The 20619-nt window shown below is 35.9% G+C and overlaps 1 protein-coding gene across 1 annotated transcript; it reads right to left on the bottom strand.

Moving 5' to 3' along the window:
• Positions 1-28: 28 nt before the first annotated feature.
• Positions 29-19509, bottom strand: LOC124175945 (tyrosine-protein kinase transmembrane receptor Ror-like). Its single transcript, XM_046556623.1, has 9 exons — positions 18993-19509; positions 8432-8659; positions 7527-7615; positions 6929-7090; positions 4307-4469; positions 3568-3848; positions 2340-2513; positions 1768-1926; positions 29-1236 (listed from the first exon to the last, which is right to left on the bottom strand). Exons 1-9 carry the CDS (start codon positions 19051-19053, stop codon positions 934-936), a joined length of 1620 nt encoding a protein of 539 aa, XP_046412579.1. The 5' UTR covers positions 19054-19509; the 3' UTR covers positions 29-933.
• Between the last annotated feature and the right edge of the window lie 1110 nt (positions 19510-20619).

Raw genomic sequence — 20619 nt, 5'->3', positions numbered from 1 at the left:
CCGATTTCACTCCCTCTTGTCCTTGTGTTTTTATTTTTCTTTACTTTCACGGTGATCTTAATCACGAATTGGTAATAACATTATGGTACAGAATTTTTTTTATATAGAGGAAATAATATTATACATAATATATACATACATTGATATCTCTATTTGGCTTGATTAAAAGTGAACGAGAATTTAGGACATAGTATACATAAATAGATTAGATCGGTATAGTACCTATGTACAATATCATTAATCTTTTTTTAATTAAATAAGTAAGAGTAAATTGTGGTAATTACATTGAAACAGACAAAGTGTACAAGACGGATATGTAAACCTATCAGACCGTGTTAGTTTAGAATTTGAACAATCGTCTTGAGAAAAAAAAATCGATGTCAGACTCTGCTTTTGTTAGAGTCGACTCGGCTTACGTTGCCGTTGAAAACGTCCATAATGTACTTCTTTTCATTTCGTCAACGCTCCACGAGTCTGCTTCCCAATTATACCGGAGGTGTTGAATTTTTTCAATATCCTCAATCGAATTCGTCACTTAGACACTTTACACCACAACACATAATATATTAGGTATCGTATGATATAATAAGTACACAAAACATGTCTTCTCCAAATTCCGAACGCGCCATCTTGTAGCATAAAACACATAGCGTCATATTTAAATATAAAACTTTTTTTTCACCAAAAATTTTTTCCCACATCGATTCAGTGTCACGAACATATAGTCTGACAGCCTGCACGGCGTTGTCCGTGCTTCGATACTCTCGAAATCGACCCTAAACGATCAGCTGATCGTCCGACGCGCCGCCATGTTTCACAACCGGATCCGAAAACTGTGTCACAAGTCATCTCTTCGCAGAAAACGCCTGCTGAACCCAGGTGTTCGTTCACAGTTGCATCACATTTTTTTTCATCCTCCAGCTAACTTTTCCTTCAATTTGGCAGCGGCGGAAGTGGCTGAAGATACTCGCATCTGTTCACCGGCGCCGGTAGCAAATAGCCATCGGTGTCGAGGGCATCCGGCGATCGAATGGCGACTGGTCCTTGAGGAGGGCGAGGCAGCGAACCCTTGTCGCTAGATTTCTCGCGGGCGAGTTCCAGCTTTTCCAAAATGTCGGTGAACTTGAGCCGATCCTTCGGCTCCGTCTTCCAGCAGCCTCGCATGACGTCACAGATGAATGGCGGACAGTCTTCGGGCGGAAGGAGCATTATTCCCTGTAGAATTAGCTTCATCACCTACGGAACGAGAATGCAGATCGTTAATGCCTGTTTTTTACTCCGAAAGCAAAATCGGTGACTATCATTTTTTTTCACCCGGTGACAGGGATTTTTTATGGCGTTTCGCAGACCCTTGAATATTTTGAAATTTTTAACATCTCAATCTTTTCTTAATACTTTGGAATCACGCGAAGTTCATTAATTCCTATAAAATCGTTAAAAATCCTTTTGAATCTTGTGAAATTATAAGATACCTTGACTGAGTCTCCGGAATCTTAAAAATTATGTCAAATCTCTTGGAAACGTGTCATCTTGAAATCTGGTACATACACGAAATGATGAGTGATTTACTCTCAAGCTTATGCCATAGAAATCCCTGAATTTGGTACTGAACTTCCAGATGTTCATCGTCTAAATAAGTGACAGCTGTCTTTTATCTTTTCATGACGAGATGTCAGTTTTCTAAGGTTGATAAAAAAAAATTTTTTTCCATCTATAGCTGATTAGATTCTTCGCGTTACGTTCACAGAAATAAAGAAAACATTTTACTTCGTCGTTGTTGTGCCCGTAATACGGCTGCTTTCCGAAGGAATAAACTTCCCAAATAACAACGCCGAAACTCCAGACGTCACTTTCTAACGTGAATCGGCCAAATATCACGCTCTCTGGAGCCATCCAACGAACGGGTAGCAATCGAGATCCGCCTATCTGTGGATGAAGAATTATTATTACGATTTTTTAATAGGTTTCAAACGATACCTCAGTTGACAAATAACAACTTAAAAAATACGTAACATTGTTATATCAAGTGTCTACAGTATACTCTTGTCTTACGTGCCATTATTATATTACTACGATCTAGAAAACACGAATTTTCATACTTTGCTGATGTTGGAATACAAATGGCGGGGATTTAATACGCGTTTCAGTTCTCACGACTATCTTGGTATTTTCAACGATTGTTTATTATTAAATTGAATACGTGAAACATTGTTGCTGTTACGTTGATCTGTTTTGATATATACAATGAAAGAGAGAGAGAGAGAGAGAAAAGAATATGAAAATTTGTCATTCATGTTTGAGGGAAAACGTCTTCGTTTTTTCAGTGACATATTAAGTACCTTGTAATAGTCGCAGGTGTAGACGTCGCGTGACATTCCAAAGTCAGCAATCTTCACGATCAAGTCGGAACCGACCAGGCAATTACGGCAGGCCAGATCTCGGTGAACAAATCTTTGCGACGACAAATACGTCATTCCAGCCGCTATTTGTGTTGATATCCAGAGCAAGGAATCCTGTTTTCGTGAACAAAATCACACGAATTATAAATTGCGATTTTCTCAGGAGAGTAAATTGAATTTTTTCATTTGATCTGAAATGTCTCAAATCACAAACATAACATGAGAAAGATTTTATAGGTGAAACAGAAGCTAATACGTAGATAAATCTGACTTAAATAAGAATTCCTGTGATACGGAATAAAATTTTTAAATACTGAATTTCTTCTGTAGAAGCTTTTGCTATTAACAATATCAGAGAAAATGTATTATTCTACTATTTTTAACGGAAAATCCCTGTAGACCGTTCGATTTTAATAAAAAAAAAACGATCTCGCTTTACTCGTAAATGAATTTCCTCCAAATCTTTCAAGGCAGATTTTGTTTTTAGCTCGTCACTTGGTGAAATGAAATGCGATACAGACGATCGTCAGAATCTACAGATCATAAAGTTATGATTGAGAAGGAAATAAATTGTTAATATCATAATCAAAACTATCTAACTTGATCGATTTGTGGACAAATTCGTTGAAGAATAAAATGATATCAATGTCATTCGAAATGATTTCGTAATCTTCGAAATCACACCGAAATCAGTTATATTAAAATAAAATTCTGCATCAGTAATCATCGAGGTGATCATGAGAAATAATTTAGAATCACAGGAATCTCTTTGTAATTTTAAGAAATAATGTGAAATGTTGAAAATCATGAGAAATCACTCGATCAAAGCAATATTTATTTCTCAAGTAATCTCTCACGACCACGAAATACGTGATCACGATATCCATTTTTGACTCGGTGAAACATCTCTAGGAACAATCGGTATAGACTAGGAAAAATATTTCTCATACCGTATTCCTCCGATCAAACAACAAAATAAAATGTCTTTATATTTGTCTCGAAGGAATTTTCCGCTGCTTGATGAAAGTTATAATGAAAAATTTCATTGGATCAAGTGAAGATGCGCAGTGAATCACGAATACAAAAAAAAAAAAAGAAATAGAACAATCGGAATTTCCGGACCTTTATTTTAAAATCTGCAACAATTCAACTGTTACTCGATACTCACCCTGGTCAAAGGCGGTAATCCAGGTGTGGAGCATCTGAGTTGTCGCGAGTTTGCTCTGAGGACTTCGGCAAGATCGCCGTGAGGCATGTATTCGAAAACCATCCAAGGACTGTTTGTCGCATCGCGGAGAACAACGCCAATCAGGAAAAGGATATTCCGGTGCCGGAAGGACGACATTATGTCCACCTCTCGCATAAAGTCCTCTTCAGCCTCGCAGGAAGCTGAATCTTTCAGGACTTTGACTGCCACCGTTTCAGTCGCATCGCCACGACGAAGTTGACCTGTTAGAACAATATTAGACATGATCTATAAGTAGATTTTTGAAAATTTATTTTACGGAAAAAAGCAAAATTTCCTCTATCTGCAAAACAAGTACTGTGAACTGTTTAATTACAATTTGTAATCGGTTACATTTTAATCACAAATTATACGTAGGTATGTGTTAATCAACGCGAAATGAATTGCAAAATTCATTTGTACGAATTGGAATTTTGTAGTTATAAACCCAAGTGAAATAAGCATTATATTTTTATTTATAACTGTGTAAAACACAAAATATACATATATTTCGGGTCCTTGAGTTGTAATTAATATCAGTTCGAGTACAATTTTTAAAAGTATTTGATATATCTACTCGTGTGAGTTACAAATTTGAAAAGTAATCAATATGCCCATTCTATACAAATGAAAATACAATTAAAAGTGAAGAAATTTATCGAAAGACTAAATCAACGCTCACCTTTGTAAACCTTGCCGAAACAACCCTCTCCTATATCTTGCAGGAACAAAACGCAGTCACGACGAAGTATAGGAACCTCCGGGGATCCGTAAGTTGAGTATTGTGTGTTTGGTATATATTTGTTGGGGAGAAGGAATCCCTTCTTCAGATTCATCGGAGACGGCTGTAACAGTGATTTAAACAAGATGAGTCGAAAAAAAAATTCTATTTTCACTTTGTTTCATTTTCACACTTGATCACATTTTCTACGAGTGTAATTATTTTCACTCAATCCCACCGTTACGGATATATTCGTAATTTGTGCGCAAACACTCCTTGACCATCTTATCTCAGGCAATAAGATCCTGTTTTAGTATACACATAAATCGCAATAGTTTTATAAATTCACGTCATTGGATTTGATTAATAGTTATCGTTCATAAAAAGCGCAAAATTAATTAATCATACGTTGGTCTTATGATTTCTAGATTATTTTCTCGGAAATTACTGGACAATTGTCAACACTAAGAGACTTTGAAAATCTCTGAAAAAAATCCTGTATACTCCAATAATATTTGCGGAAACTATTTCAAAAAAATTATTGAAATACTACACTTTGCGTGTTTAGATAATAGAGATTTTTCAGAACATTGTCAAACATTTTCGCAGAAATTGACGGTAAAATTAAAAAAAAACACATACACACACACACACACGCACATAATTTTTTACTTTTTTCAGTCTTAATTCAAAGTTTTTCGATGTTTTCTTGAACAAACGACGCAAACTGGTTCAAATAAAAACCGTTCCCCGGATATTTTGATTTGAAAAAAATTCAAAACATTTTGGGCTAGAATCTGAATAATCAACGAAATTCATTAATCTTTTTCTTGTTTCATTTTGTGAAATCTATGAAAATATTTTCCACAGTATTTCCCGTGTTATTCCACAAAATTTTGCAGAAATAATCATATAAATATGTATATTTCCATGTCGATGAAATTATACAGAAATGATTTATGAACAGCTTGACATTAATTCGATTTCTGCGTGTCTAATTATTCCAATACTGAGATTACTCTTCAAAAGATTCTTTATGAATAATCAAATGACACGATTTGATCTAGATAGATTATTAATATCAGAATAAAAAAGTACGAAGGAAATTAACTAGTAACGCGATAGTTGAAAACGACGCTGCGCATAGTTGAAGAAAGAAAAAATGTGATGCTGCTAATGTTCTCGATACCTCGAAGTAAATCAAGCACGAATGAATCACGCAAGTATAATTCTAAAGTATTTGATTTTTATACGAGCTGAAATGTAATTTGTCGTACATCCATGAACGATGAAGGTGAAGATGTGACGCAATATCATATATATGTATATATTTGTATGAAGTATAACGAGCGTAAATATATAAAGCCTGTCATCGTTAGAAATTGTAACTGGGTTATGCTTCGGCCAGGCAATCAATTCCAACGCCTCCGGTTCCGCTACTTCGTTGATGATCGCGTACACAGAAAGCTGAGCTAACGATCTTCCGGAGGGTTTTTAAACACTAGCTAGTCACTGATTAGACGAGAGATTTGAACACTGAAAGAAACTGTGACGTGCAGCTGTCTTTGATCCTGTGAAAAAATCGAACCTCTCCCAACGTGTGCGGCGAAAAAATTTGTTGACTTTACCAAACATGGCGATCAAATGTGCCGAAAGAAATGTTCTTGTTATTTAACCCTTACGCCCCGCAACGGGGTCAAAATTACCCGATGGCGTGTTCACCGTAAATTCCGTATGAGAAACATCCGAAATAATCTGGTTGGATCAAAGGTAAATAATGAAATATCGTACAAATCGATAATTCATTGTTTTTCCAAAAAGTTTACCTCACGCACTTAAATAAACAGCTTTTTTCATCACGCGGTAATCTTCATATTTTTTTCATCGATATCTGTGTCTTGAGAATTGCAAAATTCATGATTTTTTTTTTTTTGTAGAATTATCCATTTTCCGGTACTTGGTTGTTTTATGAATTTTTATTTTTCATGTTCGAAACTATGGTTGGCTAAAAATAATTAATTTGCCTTGAAATATCACACTTAAAGAAAATCCCCAGACTTTTTTCAAGTTATTTGAATCGATTTGAAAAAAAGGTGCTCGAAGTAACTTCAAATTGTGATGTCAAGTCATGATTCAAAGTTATTTAAAATAATTAGGAGGTTGGTTAGTCGAAAACCGATACATTTTGTCAATATTATTAATTTCCAATAGTCTTACATTCGGTATTTGTCAAATTATCTACCACGAATACAATAATTTCACAATTACCAAATGCACGGCTATCTCGTAATAAAAATAACAAAAAAAAAAAATATCGATTTTCGATTCTTAACAAAACATATCTTTGGCTATACTTTGTCACCATGCTTATTAAATTCAAAACATTTCTCTTTTTTCAACATGTCGATAAAGCACGACGAAAGAAATGTTTTTTGCTCCGACGAAACGTCAATTAATTCAACAAAAAAGTAGCCACAGTAATTTCCTTTTCCCATGTATGATCACCACGATGTTTTGTTCATCAAGAGAGATTTTTTTTTACTCCTGTGTATACCCATTTAGATTTCTACGTTTGATACTCACGTTCAAAGAAGTTCGGCTGCATTTAGACGTGTATGCCCGCCGCCGCTGGCAATACCTAGCAAGAATAATCAGCCCGATCAGGATGAGAAGAGTGGCAGTACCACCGATAATTTCAGGTAGCTTTCGTTGGTGGCTCGGTCCCACTTGAGCAGTAGTGGGCACCTTCAACGAATCCATGGTAAATGTAAAGTCATATATAAAAATTCGCATGCTAAATTATCACAATTTTTTCATTTCGTTCTACACCAAAATCAAGAAGACACTTATATTTTCGTTTGACAATTTGGCAGTTTGTTCTCGCATCTCATTATTTTCAAACTCAAAGAATACGAACAGTAATTATTAGAAACAGAAATATTCAGATTTATACGCATGAGACACAGCGCGGAATGCATCATACACTCCCTTAATGCCACGTACCAGTCCTACTCTTACCGACCGAGCAATCTCATCCCGATTTCTTGTTTATTCAGTAAACAAACGGATAGAATCGTCTCAAATTTCGATAGTAGGTTTGATTTCTGATCGCGGAAATAGAAAAATTCACGCATTGTTAATTATTTCGGAAATTTCACAGTAATATGAAAAGCAGACAAACCTCTTTCTTGTCTGGCAGCTCGGTTGTGCTGTTCGTTATGTTTCCATTCGGAGGTATGATGTTGTGAATTGGCATCGGCTCCATCGGAACTGCAATGCAAATCACGATTACCGAGATTCGAGTAAAAATTCGACTCCCAACCAACGCAGCAGCGTTCACATTACTCATAAGTATATAAATCATTCCATGTCAAATCACCCAGCCTGTGACCCCATGGTGAATGTGTTTTCTTTTCTTATGTGATAGACATCGCTTCAAGAATTACAGATTTTTTTTTCATTCCTTTGACATTTTTTTTTTTTTTTTTTGTTTTTTTTCACAAATTACTTGACCTATCTCAAAAATGATAATGATTTGATTTCCAGGAAATGTAGACAAATTCAACCATGTAATATTAGAATTTTTAAACCATAATTGAAGTGAGATTTCGGTTTAAAGAAAAAGAAAATTTCCAAAAGCATTCAACTTTTTCTTATCGCAACGATTCAAATTGGATGTTTTTTTTCGTTCTACGGTCGTTTTTCCCAGGATTTCTCAAAATTAAAGAACAATACACGACAGAATAATGTTATGAATATTTATCTGCAAATTTTTGAGATGAATAATTGAAATTTCTCTTGGAAAAATCGGAAAAAAAGGAATCCGACTTTCGTTTTGACTTTAAAATTATCGTTTTACACGACGTAGTCTTTGTAAATTTATTCTAAAAATCAAGCATTACCTTGTTTTTCAGGTAGCTTGAATACTTAATATGTGAAATAATATGTTTTAAAAATGTCTTTTTATAAAGGTTTTAACAGTTCTTGGAATAAAGAGTGCACGAAAGTAATAATTTATCAAACAAAAATCTGGAACCGTCAGAGCCACAGTCTGGTTGATTTCACCATGGAATGCCTTATACTTACCCGTTATACGCGGGCATGTCAGGGCAGCGGTTGGTATCGAAGAATCGTGAGGACAAATACAGATCGCTGTATCGTTCCCGAAATTTTTGCAAGCCGCTTCCGGCCCACAAATTTGAGGATTTCCATGGCAGTTTATAATCGTTCTGTTCAATGCGATTGCTGCCTGCTGCCACCTTATCGTTGAATCTTCAGATTGCTCAAGCGGAAGGCCCGCGGTGACGATGGGACCTGGAAATTTGAATTCCGGTTCTTTTAGCTGCATAAATTATGTTCAAAGAACGGAAAACATATTTTGAAAGCCCACCGTACAGGGCGAGAAAAAGAAATCCAAAAAACACGATAAACCAGATTTTTTGATACTTCATAATCGTCGAGTTTAATATAATTTAAAAAAACTTGAATCGACTCGTAGCCATTTTACTTATTATTTCAACGAAGTAGCGCATAATTTAATCAATTGGAAGCGAGATTTACTGATTTCAATTAAATTCTATTCAATAACATACTTATATTATATGCTTCAAGCTCGCTGATCTATTGGAAAAAATTATTGAAGCATAAATTTATTTCTCTGCCTCAATGCAGTATCAAAATAATATGCAGTGAAAAATTCCGTGCAGTAAAGGTTAATTATATAAGTCGTTTCTTGGCGCTAATTTCGCTCCTTGCTGACTCAACGTGACAAAATAAAAGCGTAACTGATTGCACGGAGATTGCACCGCTCTACATCCCTTGCTATTCGCGCTGTTCAGCTAAAACCGAGACTAAAACGATCAGCTGTTCACCCAGGCAACGCCATATTGCTTTATCCAGTGCCGTATTTACTTACATAAGTAATTTTTTGGCGCTCATTTCGTTCTTTACTGACTATTGTAACAAAAGAAAAACGTAACTGATGGCGCGGAGCTTGCACTGCTTTAAATCCGTTGCTATTTCCTAATGCTACATATAATATCCCTTGCTTTCAGCTAAAACCGAGACTAAAACGATCAGCTGTTCACCCAGGCAACGCCATATTGCTTTAGCCGGCACCGAACTTGAGAAACGTATTTCGGAATCGTATTTATTCGTGTCTACTGGGTAAAAATTAGAGCAGTTTAGGGGACTGGGAATATTCTTCCGTCTGTGTAAATGTGAGACACGTTACACTCCGTATTTATTCCAACTCCGCGGAGCGGAGCCGGTCAGAATTAATCAAGATCGAGGCCTCATGGCGCAGGGCGGCGTTGAACAGAGCGCCGACTGTTAACCGAGGAGTAATTAGGCGTTTGAACGGGTTCGTCTGCTCCGACCTCTCCGGGGTCATTCCGTGTTCCGGAGGGGAAATCCTGCGCCATAGTCCTGGACGAAACTGCGCACGTGTGCGGAATTGGCAAGTTTCATCAACCGAATTTTACGACGTTCGCTTAATCGCAAGTTTGAAGAAACGATAACCGACAAGAATGAAATTTTGATGGGATTGAACAATATATTAGAACATTAGTAAGCAAAAAAAGACGAAAGGCGAAGAAAAAGAAGTCTCTCCTAAATAACCCACAAGATTTATTTTAAATTTATGCATTGTAATTAGTTTTCCGAGTAAAATAAGCGTTGCTATCCTCGTGAATCGATGCGTGAAATTGATGTTTAGCATTTTTTTCAATATACTCAAAAATGCCTCTTGGAATCAGGTAAAAACTTTGTGACTGTAGTGAAATAGTTTATTTTTATCTGAATACAGAAACAGCTTATACACAGTACCATGGCATTATTTTTCAATTTGGATATCATCCGATTCAATGTTGTGCTCAAATTTTTTGAAAATCAGTGCAAAGTTGAGACAAATTTTAAAAAAATTCATGAAACGAAGTTCAAAGAAAAATCATGAATGCTCTTTTATACAAGCAGAAATAAATAGAAAGAAAAGAAAAGAATGTAGGACGACACAATTTTATCAAAAAATAAATCTTATTCGGTTTCAAAAATAATTGAACTCTGTTCTCGGTGAAAAAAATTTTTAGATATGAATCTTTGACCGTCCGGCTATCGGAGATCAAGGAATAACGATCGTTTCTCGTTCAACATATTTGAATACTTTATCTTATATAATAATACAACGACCTAAATTAGTAACGGAACGGTTGTTTACAAGGGGCCTACCAAAACAAGCAATGCGATACTCCGACGGTATTAGAATACAGATAGGAATTTCATTTCATTTGACGGGAAATATTTGAATAAGCGAGACGTCAGTTTTCCGACCAAATTTTCGGTGTTTAAATAATTATCAGAATTACCGCGTTCGTTTTCAATTATTCTGAAAAATCCAAAATTAAGCATATCCAGTTAGGTGGTTAATAAATAATAAAAAATTTGACTGCATATTTTAATCGATTATACGTCGTACTCATTTTTTTCACGCTGCAAACTTTGCGCTTTTTATCGCCATCTGGGATATGTGTGGAGATGTAACGATTTGTTAACACAGGTCGATAAGTGATCAATAAAACATAACAAATAATCTCCGTATCGTTTTTCTTATCTTTCTCATTTTCTTACGTACATATATGTATATATATATATTTTTTTTTTGTACCTACCAATCTAAAATGTGTCAGAGAAAGTTAACTTCGTTTTAACGAGAGAAAAAAAGGAGAACACGAATTTTCGTTATCCGAAGTTATCCGAGTAATAAATCTTTTAACAAATTCTGAACTATGTTAGTGACTGGAAAAAATCGCCGAGAGAGAATAATTTCATCGGCGCATAAACTAGACTACTTACATCTCCGAAAAACGATTCGTTCCTACGTAGTGTGAAAAAAATTAGCCAAATGAAAAAAATCATAAGATAAGAGCTGGAAAAAATAGCTCAAATTAGTAATTAAATTAACATTTTTTGAATTAATGAACAAGCTTAAGAAGGTTAAAAATTGTAATATTCGTACAATATAACAACAGATTGTCCGAAACGAATTTTAACTACGCCGGCGTATTTTTTTTTTATAAAATATAAAGAAAATCGATCGAGAGACGTGGTTAAAAAATTTCAGAATTCCAATCAAGAAATTGAAATTGTTCTAATATGTTCAGAAGGTTTATTTGTTTAGTACAAAAATTGTTACTTCTCTAAAATTCGTCGAACAATGTGCCAAAAAAACCTGAAAATTCATCGATGAAATCATTACAAAAGTTGAGTCTCAATAACTTAAAATTAATAAGATTACACGGGATTAAAAAAAAAAAAATGTTTGTCGGACCATTGTTGAGAAATATTTTCTCAAAAATAATTGCCCAAAAAATGATTGACAATGTCTGCTTCTGGTTAAAATTCACGGTCCAGTAAATTATCAACGGGCCAAAAACGGCGTCTCCGATTTTTAATATCGTCTTTCGTAGGACGGAATAAAGGCGTTATCCGTGGGGCCCGACGGTTTGGGCCTTGGGTTGGGGTTGAGGCCGGCAGGGCCGCATATTTGAATCCAGCCGAGGTCGACGCGAAGGGGTATCTTGGGACAGAGAAGCTATTCATATGGTGCTCCGAACTCGTAACGGGTCAAGGCGTTATCTCCGCGGTCAGCCATCTCCGATGCTGCACCGACGGCACAACTCGACGGGCTTTCTCCTCTCTGCGTTCACTTTTTGCGCACGTGTGCTTCGGCCTACGGCAATGACACCGTGCTCTGTGCTGCCCCTTGTCCTTATAACGAACCACCGTTGGCCAGTGCACGAATATCGACGATTAGCTGATTTCGAAAGCCGTGCTTTTTTTTTTTCTTTTACCATTTTTATCCTTAATATCCTCGAGCAAAAGTGTTCTAAGGGGGCATTGTTTTTTCGATAAGATAAAATTTCAAAGTCGATTATATTTGATTAGCTTCGTTTTGCTAATTTCAGTCTGACTGTCGTAAAGCGCGTTTCATGATCTCGATAAAATCTTCGTTTCCATTTCTTCTAGCCTTGTAAATTTTTCGAAAATTTACTATTCGAACTTTTCAAACTAATGTATAAATTCGAGTAAGAAGTGAGATGTTGAAAAATGTCGAGATGCGATTTTGTCTCGTCTTGAGATATGGATTGATGAAGATAATATTTGAAAATTATTGTATCGCATAAAAATCACTGTCATTTTTGAAGTGGGAACATTATTTTTTCTTTTTATTATGACGGCTCCAATTTACTTATTGATTTCGTTTCTTTTTTTTCTTTTTTTTTTTTTTGTCGTCAAAAATTGCCCTCAAGTCTTGAATTGATTTTTTCGTTAATTATAGGCCAAACTTCGTTACGGGCATATTAGTCGTTATATTTATTATTAATGATTCGAATTTCAATCTTGTCGCGTCTTACTCAAAAAACCGTTCATTTGTCGTCGGGTGAGAAATGTTTATGCTCGCGTATTTCAATATGTATTAACGATTTTATACTATAACTTTATAATTCATGTTCATTAACCTTTCTATACATTTTATCTATTCCAGCTGAATTCACCCTTCTATTTTGTTGCTAGTAGACTCTTCGACTTCTGTTTATCAAATGAAAAGAAATCCTTGCACTCGCACCCGTAGCTTAAAAAATTCACCAACAATCGAAAAAAGCAACAATTTCGACAAAAGAAATAGAAAGAATAACAATCGGAAGTTACCACTTAGAAATGCGTAAATCAGTCGAGCAAGATCTGGTAAACATTTTAGCATTATACTTTTATTTTGGTTTTACATTATAATTGTTTCAAGAATATATTTGATGTTTTATATCGGATGAAAGGATCGTCAATATGGCTATTTTTAAGCGATATCAAGTCTTTTTCATAACAATACGGCGAGATTAATTTTCTACATAAAAATCAAAATATTTCTACAAAATTCCTAGTAATTCATACCGAGAGATTTTCATGAAAGGATCTGCTCGTAGCGCGAACGCTTCAACTTACCGGACTTTGATTGGCTAACATTGATTCTCTCAGCCTAAGCCGAGAGCCTTCGCTGAAAAGAAAAAATTCCCTGGAATCGACCTGTTGACAATTGACAGTCAAACATAACCTCTCACGGATTAAGAATCGCCATGCTGGTAAAATTTTTACGAGGTTGGCTACGCTTAATAAACTATACGAGTTGCAATTATCGAGCAGGGTTGACGAAACTTTGCTAACCAATCAGAATGCTTGGATGGTGGGGGAAATGTGAACGGTGAAACAACAGAATCTCAACCCGGGTCTTTTTAAAAAAGTAACTTTAAGAAGTTATTACTTTTCAAGGGAACGCGTCAGTAGAAAAAAAAAAAAAAAAAAGAAATACTGTTCCGCATTGTTATGAACGAAATCAAAACTAATTGACTTCCTCGGCATTAAGTCTTGTGAGCCCTCGGATCTCTCGACTTTTAACTACCGCGGCTGAATTAAGATAAGTTTGAGATATCAGTTATTCGTGTGTATACCTATCATCTCCAAGCTTCCCAGACTGTCGGAGCTACAGCAGCAGCAACTATCAAACGTTCTAAGGCCTGAAAAATTGGGCAAAAAATAGTTACCCTCCATTATCGTATACGTTCGTTATCCTGCAGCGCCAGCTTTCCACCATTTTTTGCGCCCCACGCTGTGCTCGGGATCCGTCGTAATTAACGGTTCAAAAATCGGGGGAGAGGGGGGAAGATTCTAATTTAGAAAACGGCTCGTACGAACCGAAACTTTCCCGTTTTACACGATCGCAATAAATATCGCTGCAACCAGTAAATATAGATAGATTAATAATTTTTTACAATCTTCTCATTGATTCAAAATCGTGGGAATATTGAGAGCGATTTGTCCGCAACTTTCATCATTTTAATTACTTATTTTGCGTTGATTAATCTATTTTCCCCTACTTGTTTTTTCGACAAATTCACAGATCCGATCGATTTCTGTAATGTTTGTCATTAAAACACAAGAAAACTGATGGGTTATTTTTTTTTTTTTTGAACCAACTTGATACGAATTTTCTCTTCTCATTTTTCTGCTCGCGGGTTAAATTGTTTGTCATACAATTTTTGGGAGTCCCCGCAATCCTGTTATATATTTATCGGGGTTATCAGGATCGGTGAGATATTATTACAATTATGTTTGGCTCCAAATGGTTACGCAATGATGATGACGTTCGACGATGCTTCTACGATAAAAAATTGACGAAAAATACGTGATGGATGCGGTTTAATATTTTCGTGATTATTTGAACTCGTTATTTAGATCTGAGGTGATTCAAAACAGCTAAAAACAAAAAAAAAAACACGGAAAGACTGGGTTTCAGATTTTAATTCGTGTTAATAATTCATTTCTAGACTTACAATACATTGTTTTTCAAAGATAGAAACAACTCATCAGTCATCAAAATTTGCTCATCAACGGAGCTTCGGCATCTTTGACTTAATTCAATTGAGGTGAATCTACTTGAAATGATCTCGTATTAACGCGGAAAAAATTTCCAAACATTCTATCATGATTTTCTTTGGGTCTAATGAGTTGTGCATAATTTTTTATATTTTAGACCTTATTTCTGCACAAATTAACATTACTTAAAAATTATTTTCGGGGGATTTGTAGACCATCAATACACGAAATGAATGAGCCATGATCAACGAAAATTGGAGAAACAAGTCGATTTTATAATTTTCTTAAGTTTCCTAACGATCTTTTTTCATTGCAAGTAGCGGGTTTCAATTTTTTTCTCAATATCGCGAAAAGACACTTTAAGCAAAACTTGACTCAATTAACGCGATTCGCATTTTGACCTCTTTTGGTTTCTTTTTTTCGTCATTAGATATTTATCATCAATTTTGTTCAACACGTGCATTTTTGTTGTATTTTGTATATTTATAGTTGGAAATAAACACTTTTTGTTGATCTTATTACGAAGTAGTCCATTGAGTACTCATTAAATTAATATATTATTCCTAAGCGATGATGAATTTCAATTTATCAACGAACACTGGAATTATAAACAATGGGGTAGATATCGACTGAGGATATCGATTATTCATTTTAAATAGCTTTAAAACGATATGAAATCTAGTAATATTCACTGTATTTCATTTTATTACGGCTTGTAACTTGTGTGTTAAACTATTTTTTTTTTTAAATTCGTTTGTACAGAATTTTTTCGCGATAGTCAATTCAATACTAATATTTAGTTGATCGAAATCAACGTCAGTGAAATCTTCAATGATTCGGAATTCAACGATACCAAAATAAGTGATCGCAAAGTGAAATCGAACGAATCTACTGAATTTTTTACCACTTTGCATGGATGATTTGATATGAAAAATCGATATCTAATCTCTTATTGATAATTTCTCTGATAGATAAATGGATGAAATAAATTTCATGAATGTGTACCACTTTTTTCACCGTCCAGTATTAAACGAACTAAATTTCGAGAAGATGAAACTACTGTCATCCTGTAACAACATCACCCATTAAATTCACAACTGATGTCAAAATCTAACGAATTTAGGCAGGTGCAGTGAGCTGGACGCTGGAGCAGACGACGACCCGTTGTAATTGACGAAGAGTTCGAATTAAGTCGCTGATATAAAGAAAAAAATGTCCGAACTATTATCGTATTTCAGCATTAAATAAAAAAAAAAAAAAAAGATTCTGGACACAAGATAATAATGAATTTCTTAGCTGAATTTAATTCTCTACAAAATGGTTCTAGGACCATGTCCGGATTATTGAATGTGTCTGAGTGCTAACAGTCTTGAAAGAAAGCATGAAATCTTTGCCATGTTCTTTATAAAGGTAAACTTGGAATTCCGAGAACGATATTTGAAAATTGTACTCAAAGGATATGCTTCAGCGAGAATTTTTTATTTGCTATAATATGGCAAGTTTTTCATATGAGAGCATGAAAGTAATGTTCCTTACAAACGAAATCGCGCAATAAATAACACTGAGGCTTAATTTACTTTAAAAGAAAAAGAATGCGGCGACTTGAGCAAACGGATTCAGTGTCGCAATCAGTAGGAAAATGTAGTATCGATTACTATAAATTACCTAAATAGTTATCGGTAACACATTTGTCGTTTTTTTTTTTACACAGTACGAAGAATATTCGTAACATTATACTGTAACGGTACAAATGTAGTTTTCATTATAAATTGTGGACATTCGCGCAGCACTTAAATTATAATACTTAATTCCTTCGCTATTTATGTAGTTCTATATATGTATATATTATCGGTTGACGGTAAATAAGCGAGGAATATGAAAGCTCACGAAGTGACTAACTTCCTTTCGATGAAGTTAATTACCTAATAACGGTCATGTGCATGTATACGTAAGTTACGTAAACAATTAGATTACTTACTCGTGTATAACTTGGCACTGCGTGCCACGCGAGAGATTAGAAGCTCGCTTATCGAACTTTAATATGAACTCCGTTCAGTCTTGTTTGCAATATTAACAAGGATAAATATTTTGTCAAATAGTGTTTCCTCCTCGCATGAAGTTCCGAGTAATTCGGAAAAAGCCTGCGGTCGATTTCAACTGTCGGTATTTTTTTTACACTCCTTAAATAAAATCGTCGACATTTGATTCAGTTGATTTTTTAAAAAGCTGAGAATTATTCGGATGATTAGAACAGACCTTTTTCAAAAAAAAAAAATTAATATGAGATGAACGAATATGTAGAAAAATACTGTTACAAAATTTTTCTATGGTAAATTGTCGGGTTCATCTGATACCCTGATGCTGTTGTCTATAGATACAAAGTGGATTTACCGAAAGTGAAAAACAATTCTGTCAGATAACGGCGTAAAGTCGGAGCATTGTTTACCCCGATATGAACGCAAGCATGTAAATAACTTAAATACGCACAAGCATTCTACGTAATTCTGTAATTTCACTCTCGGTACGGAATTGAAAATTGTAGTCCACCAATTTTTTATTATAGCCTATATTTTTTTCGAAGACTGCTACGTAGCCAAAATTCAGAAGTCGAAACCTTGCTGTAAGATCTGAAATTTCAATATTTCAGAATAATTTCACTGAGATTACGTAATTCGTTATCGACAGTCGCGATTCGGACAACTTTTCACAGTGTTCACAGCGAAAATTTGATCGCATTTCAACCGCTGAATTGGTTGAAAATACCGTACGAACTGTCATTTTGGTTTCACATACTTCAGATAAATGCCGTGCGATGAAGAAGAGTTAAGATGACGGTAAAGAAACTTTTTTTTCGCAATGATTATGGTGAAAAAGAGAAGAGATAAAGGCATGGATGTTCGAGAATGGGAAGAGACGAGAAAAAGAACGTTTGAAAAAAAAAGAACAACGCCACGATGACGTAGCTCGTGATTTTGACGATCCATGATCACACGAAAATAATCGATTCTAGATTTTACGTGAGAAAACTTGACAAATGCTGTGACAGGCGTGGTGGCAGGAATATTTTCTAGTACGATTAAACAAAATTGAACTAAAATTTACAACTGTCATTGATTGAAGCGGCGTATCAGGAAACTGTCTGCTGTCTAATTTTCTGAAAATTTATCGTTTTTATTCTTTATCTAAATGCTTTCAATATTTCCGGCTGTGTGTCTGCTACGCCAAAGAACGTATGTTAACAAAACTTTAAAACCCAGTGATCCTCCATGTTCGTACCGTGAGAGTGCCAATCACGTATCAAAACTGCCCGAACATAAACTTGAAATAGTTGTAAAAATTTTTTACACGTCGCAATAATTCCGTTTCGATGATTGAATACCATGTTTTGTACAGCTTTTATATCAGCCTTGTTTCAACTAACATTTAACCCACGATTATTTATTAGTTCCACTAATCTTATCGTTTTTCAGATTTTCATACTCCAATCATTTCATACTACCAACTTTATTGGCACTCCGTAGTAAATTTTACAACGAAGCTTGCAGCTCGGGCTGTTTTCACGTACAGATCGATTTTCGCGAATATTTTTCTCCGGACTGAGCACCTTTTTTCAACTTCTTTTTCCGCAGTTCAATGCGGTTCACCGAGTACCTTCAACCCGACTTGTTCCCGAAAATTCGTTTTATAATCGCGGAAATGCGAACAATTCTCGTCTCTTGAAAAGTTTACTAATTTTCTTGACACGGACACATTTGTCGTACGGCATTTCGATCAGATTTCACTACAATTGCTACAGATTCTACTGACAAAATAACAACTGCCGGTACAACAGTTACCTGCATTGTTTTCAAACATCGGAAGATCGTAAAGTTATTTTCTAAAACAGCCCGAAAATCGGTGTGTGTGTGTGTGTGATCAAAGTTAACGGATTTCAGTAATTTTGGTCTCAATCGACGCGGCTTTTCTTGACACAGAATTGATACGAAAATTTCACGCGATTGTTCAAGTACTTTTCAAGTCATCCGAATAACAAAATAAAAAAAACAAAAAACATACCAAACTACCGATATCTCGAGAACCAGTCAACGTATTTCGATGATCGTGGTTTCAATCAAGACGATTTCTTCTCGACTCAGAACCGCTTAGATTTGCAACGCGATTAGTTTGTCTCCGATGATCGCGTCTCTGTTCAACTTACGATCAGACCTGATTGTTTTCGGCGTACCTGGTTTAAAGTCCGGTTGCTTCAAGGCCCGCCTGAGCTTGGCGGGTCTGTTTGGAGCCATGAAGAGGCGATCTCGTCCGTCCGAGAAAGCGCCAAGCTAGCAGAGAGCAACGAGTCTCGTCGAAGGTGAGAGACGACATGCACCTGCACAAGCACAATAAGCACGGCACCAAACACTCGCGTAATTATCAGAGCAGCGGTGGCTGGGTTCGAACTGTTACCACCGCCTCGCTAATTCCCCCATTAAGAGCCGAACCCCTCGTCGCGCATTCTTGGTCGACCGATCGACCGGACAGCCGGAAAAGGTACTCAAACCGCTCTTTCCAATCCAGCGCAGTTTCGGACCATGGCTAAAAATCGGGCCTGAAAGACCGGGGCGCCAAATTTCAACCCGGCAGCTCTTCGCTGACTTCCGTTTTAACCACTCCGCGTCGCACTTCTCACCGACTGAGTGAGTGACTGACTGACTGACTGACTGTCTCTTACTCGCGGACCGCACGCGTGCCTTCTTCACACTACTTCTGCCCACTCAAGTTAGTGCCCACCCACTGCATCTGATCCCTAAGTCCGTAGCCACGAGTGCCAGATTACGCTCATCACCCACGGCCGGAATTAGGGACGCACTTTGGGGCGGTCCCGCGTACAGTAAGGAATGAGAGAATATATATTCAAACGCATTAAGCGGGGTGATCACCCTTTAGCGCTTGATTTTTGAAACCTGAGGAGGTTCGTCGGCCGAACGTCCGTACTTTTTCATCATTTTATTACGAAATAATCGTACGTTCGCCGCGAGGTGAGGAAAAATAACAGATTTTACCGACGGCTGGTGGAAAATAGGGACGCGTCGTGGTTTTTCGTAAAAAATACCAACGTCAAAGATATTTTTTACCGTAAATACCAGAGTAGAATGTTTACTCTAGAGTAAATTCTGCGTTTTACGAAGTATATTTTCCAAAAAAACCTGATGTGTCCGTCTTTTCCTCCAGCTTTTAGCAAAATCTGCTCTGGTATTCTCTTCGTTGGTATTTGTTGAATTACGCTACGAAGATATCTCGGAAAGTAGAAAAATGTTTAATACTGGAATTTTAGACGAAAGTTTAGATGTCGATGTTTCGTTTTAAATAGTACAAAAATTCTTTAATATCTCGAGTAGATTCTTTCGATTATTTAGCTCTAAGGTGATTCATTTCATCCGAAATACTATTTGCTATAAAATCAATACAGTGGAAGTCTTCTTTCTTACCAGTAATCAATTCCACACAATAGAACATGTATTTACAGTTCAACGAAAACGATGCGGTCGTTTCAGAAACTCGGGTAATCTAAAATAAATAGATTTAAAAAATGCACTTCCAGACAGTGAAACTACAGAATAGCCGGAAGCTTTTTTGAAATTTTGAAAATGTAAAAATGTTAACACTTGTAAGAAATAGTTCTATTTTTCATCAGAACACACCACCTTTGAACGATTGTTATTAAGAAACTATTATATTTAGCAAAAAATCGGCCAGATATTCGTGAGAAACCGTTACAAAAAATGGTCGTGCAAAATTATAAACCAACGGGACTAATGCTTTCTGAGAAAACCTTTTCTCCTTTTCCGCAAACAATTTTCCAAGGAGACAGA

Source organism: Neodiprion fabricii, chromosome 2, assembly GCF_021155785.1.
Source record: "Neodiprion fabricii isolate iyNeoFabr1 chromosome 2, iyNeoFabr1.1, whole genome shotgun sequence".
Taxonomy (NCBI): Eukaryota; Metazoa; Arthropoda; class Insecta; order Hymenoptera; family Diprionidae; genus Neodiprion; species Neodiprion fabricii.
Note: the sequence above shows the minus strand (reverse complement) of the source record. Positions and strands in the feature narration are given on the sequence as shown.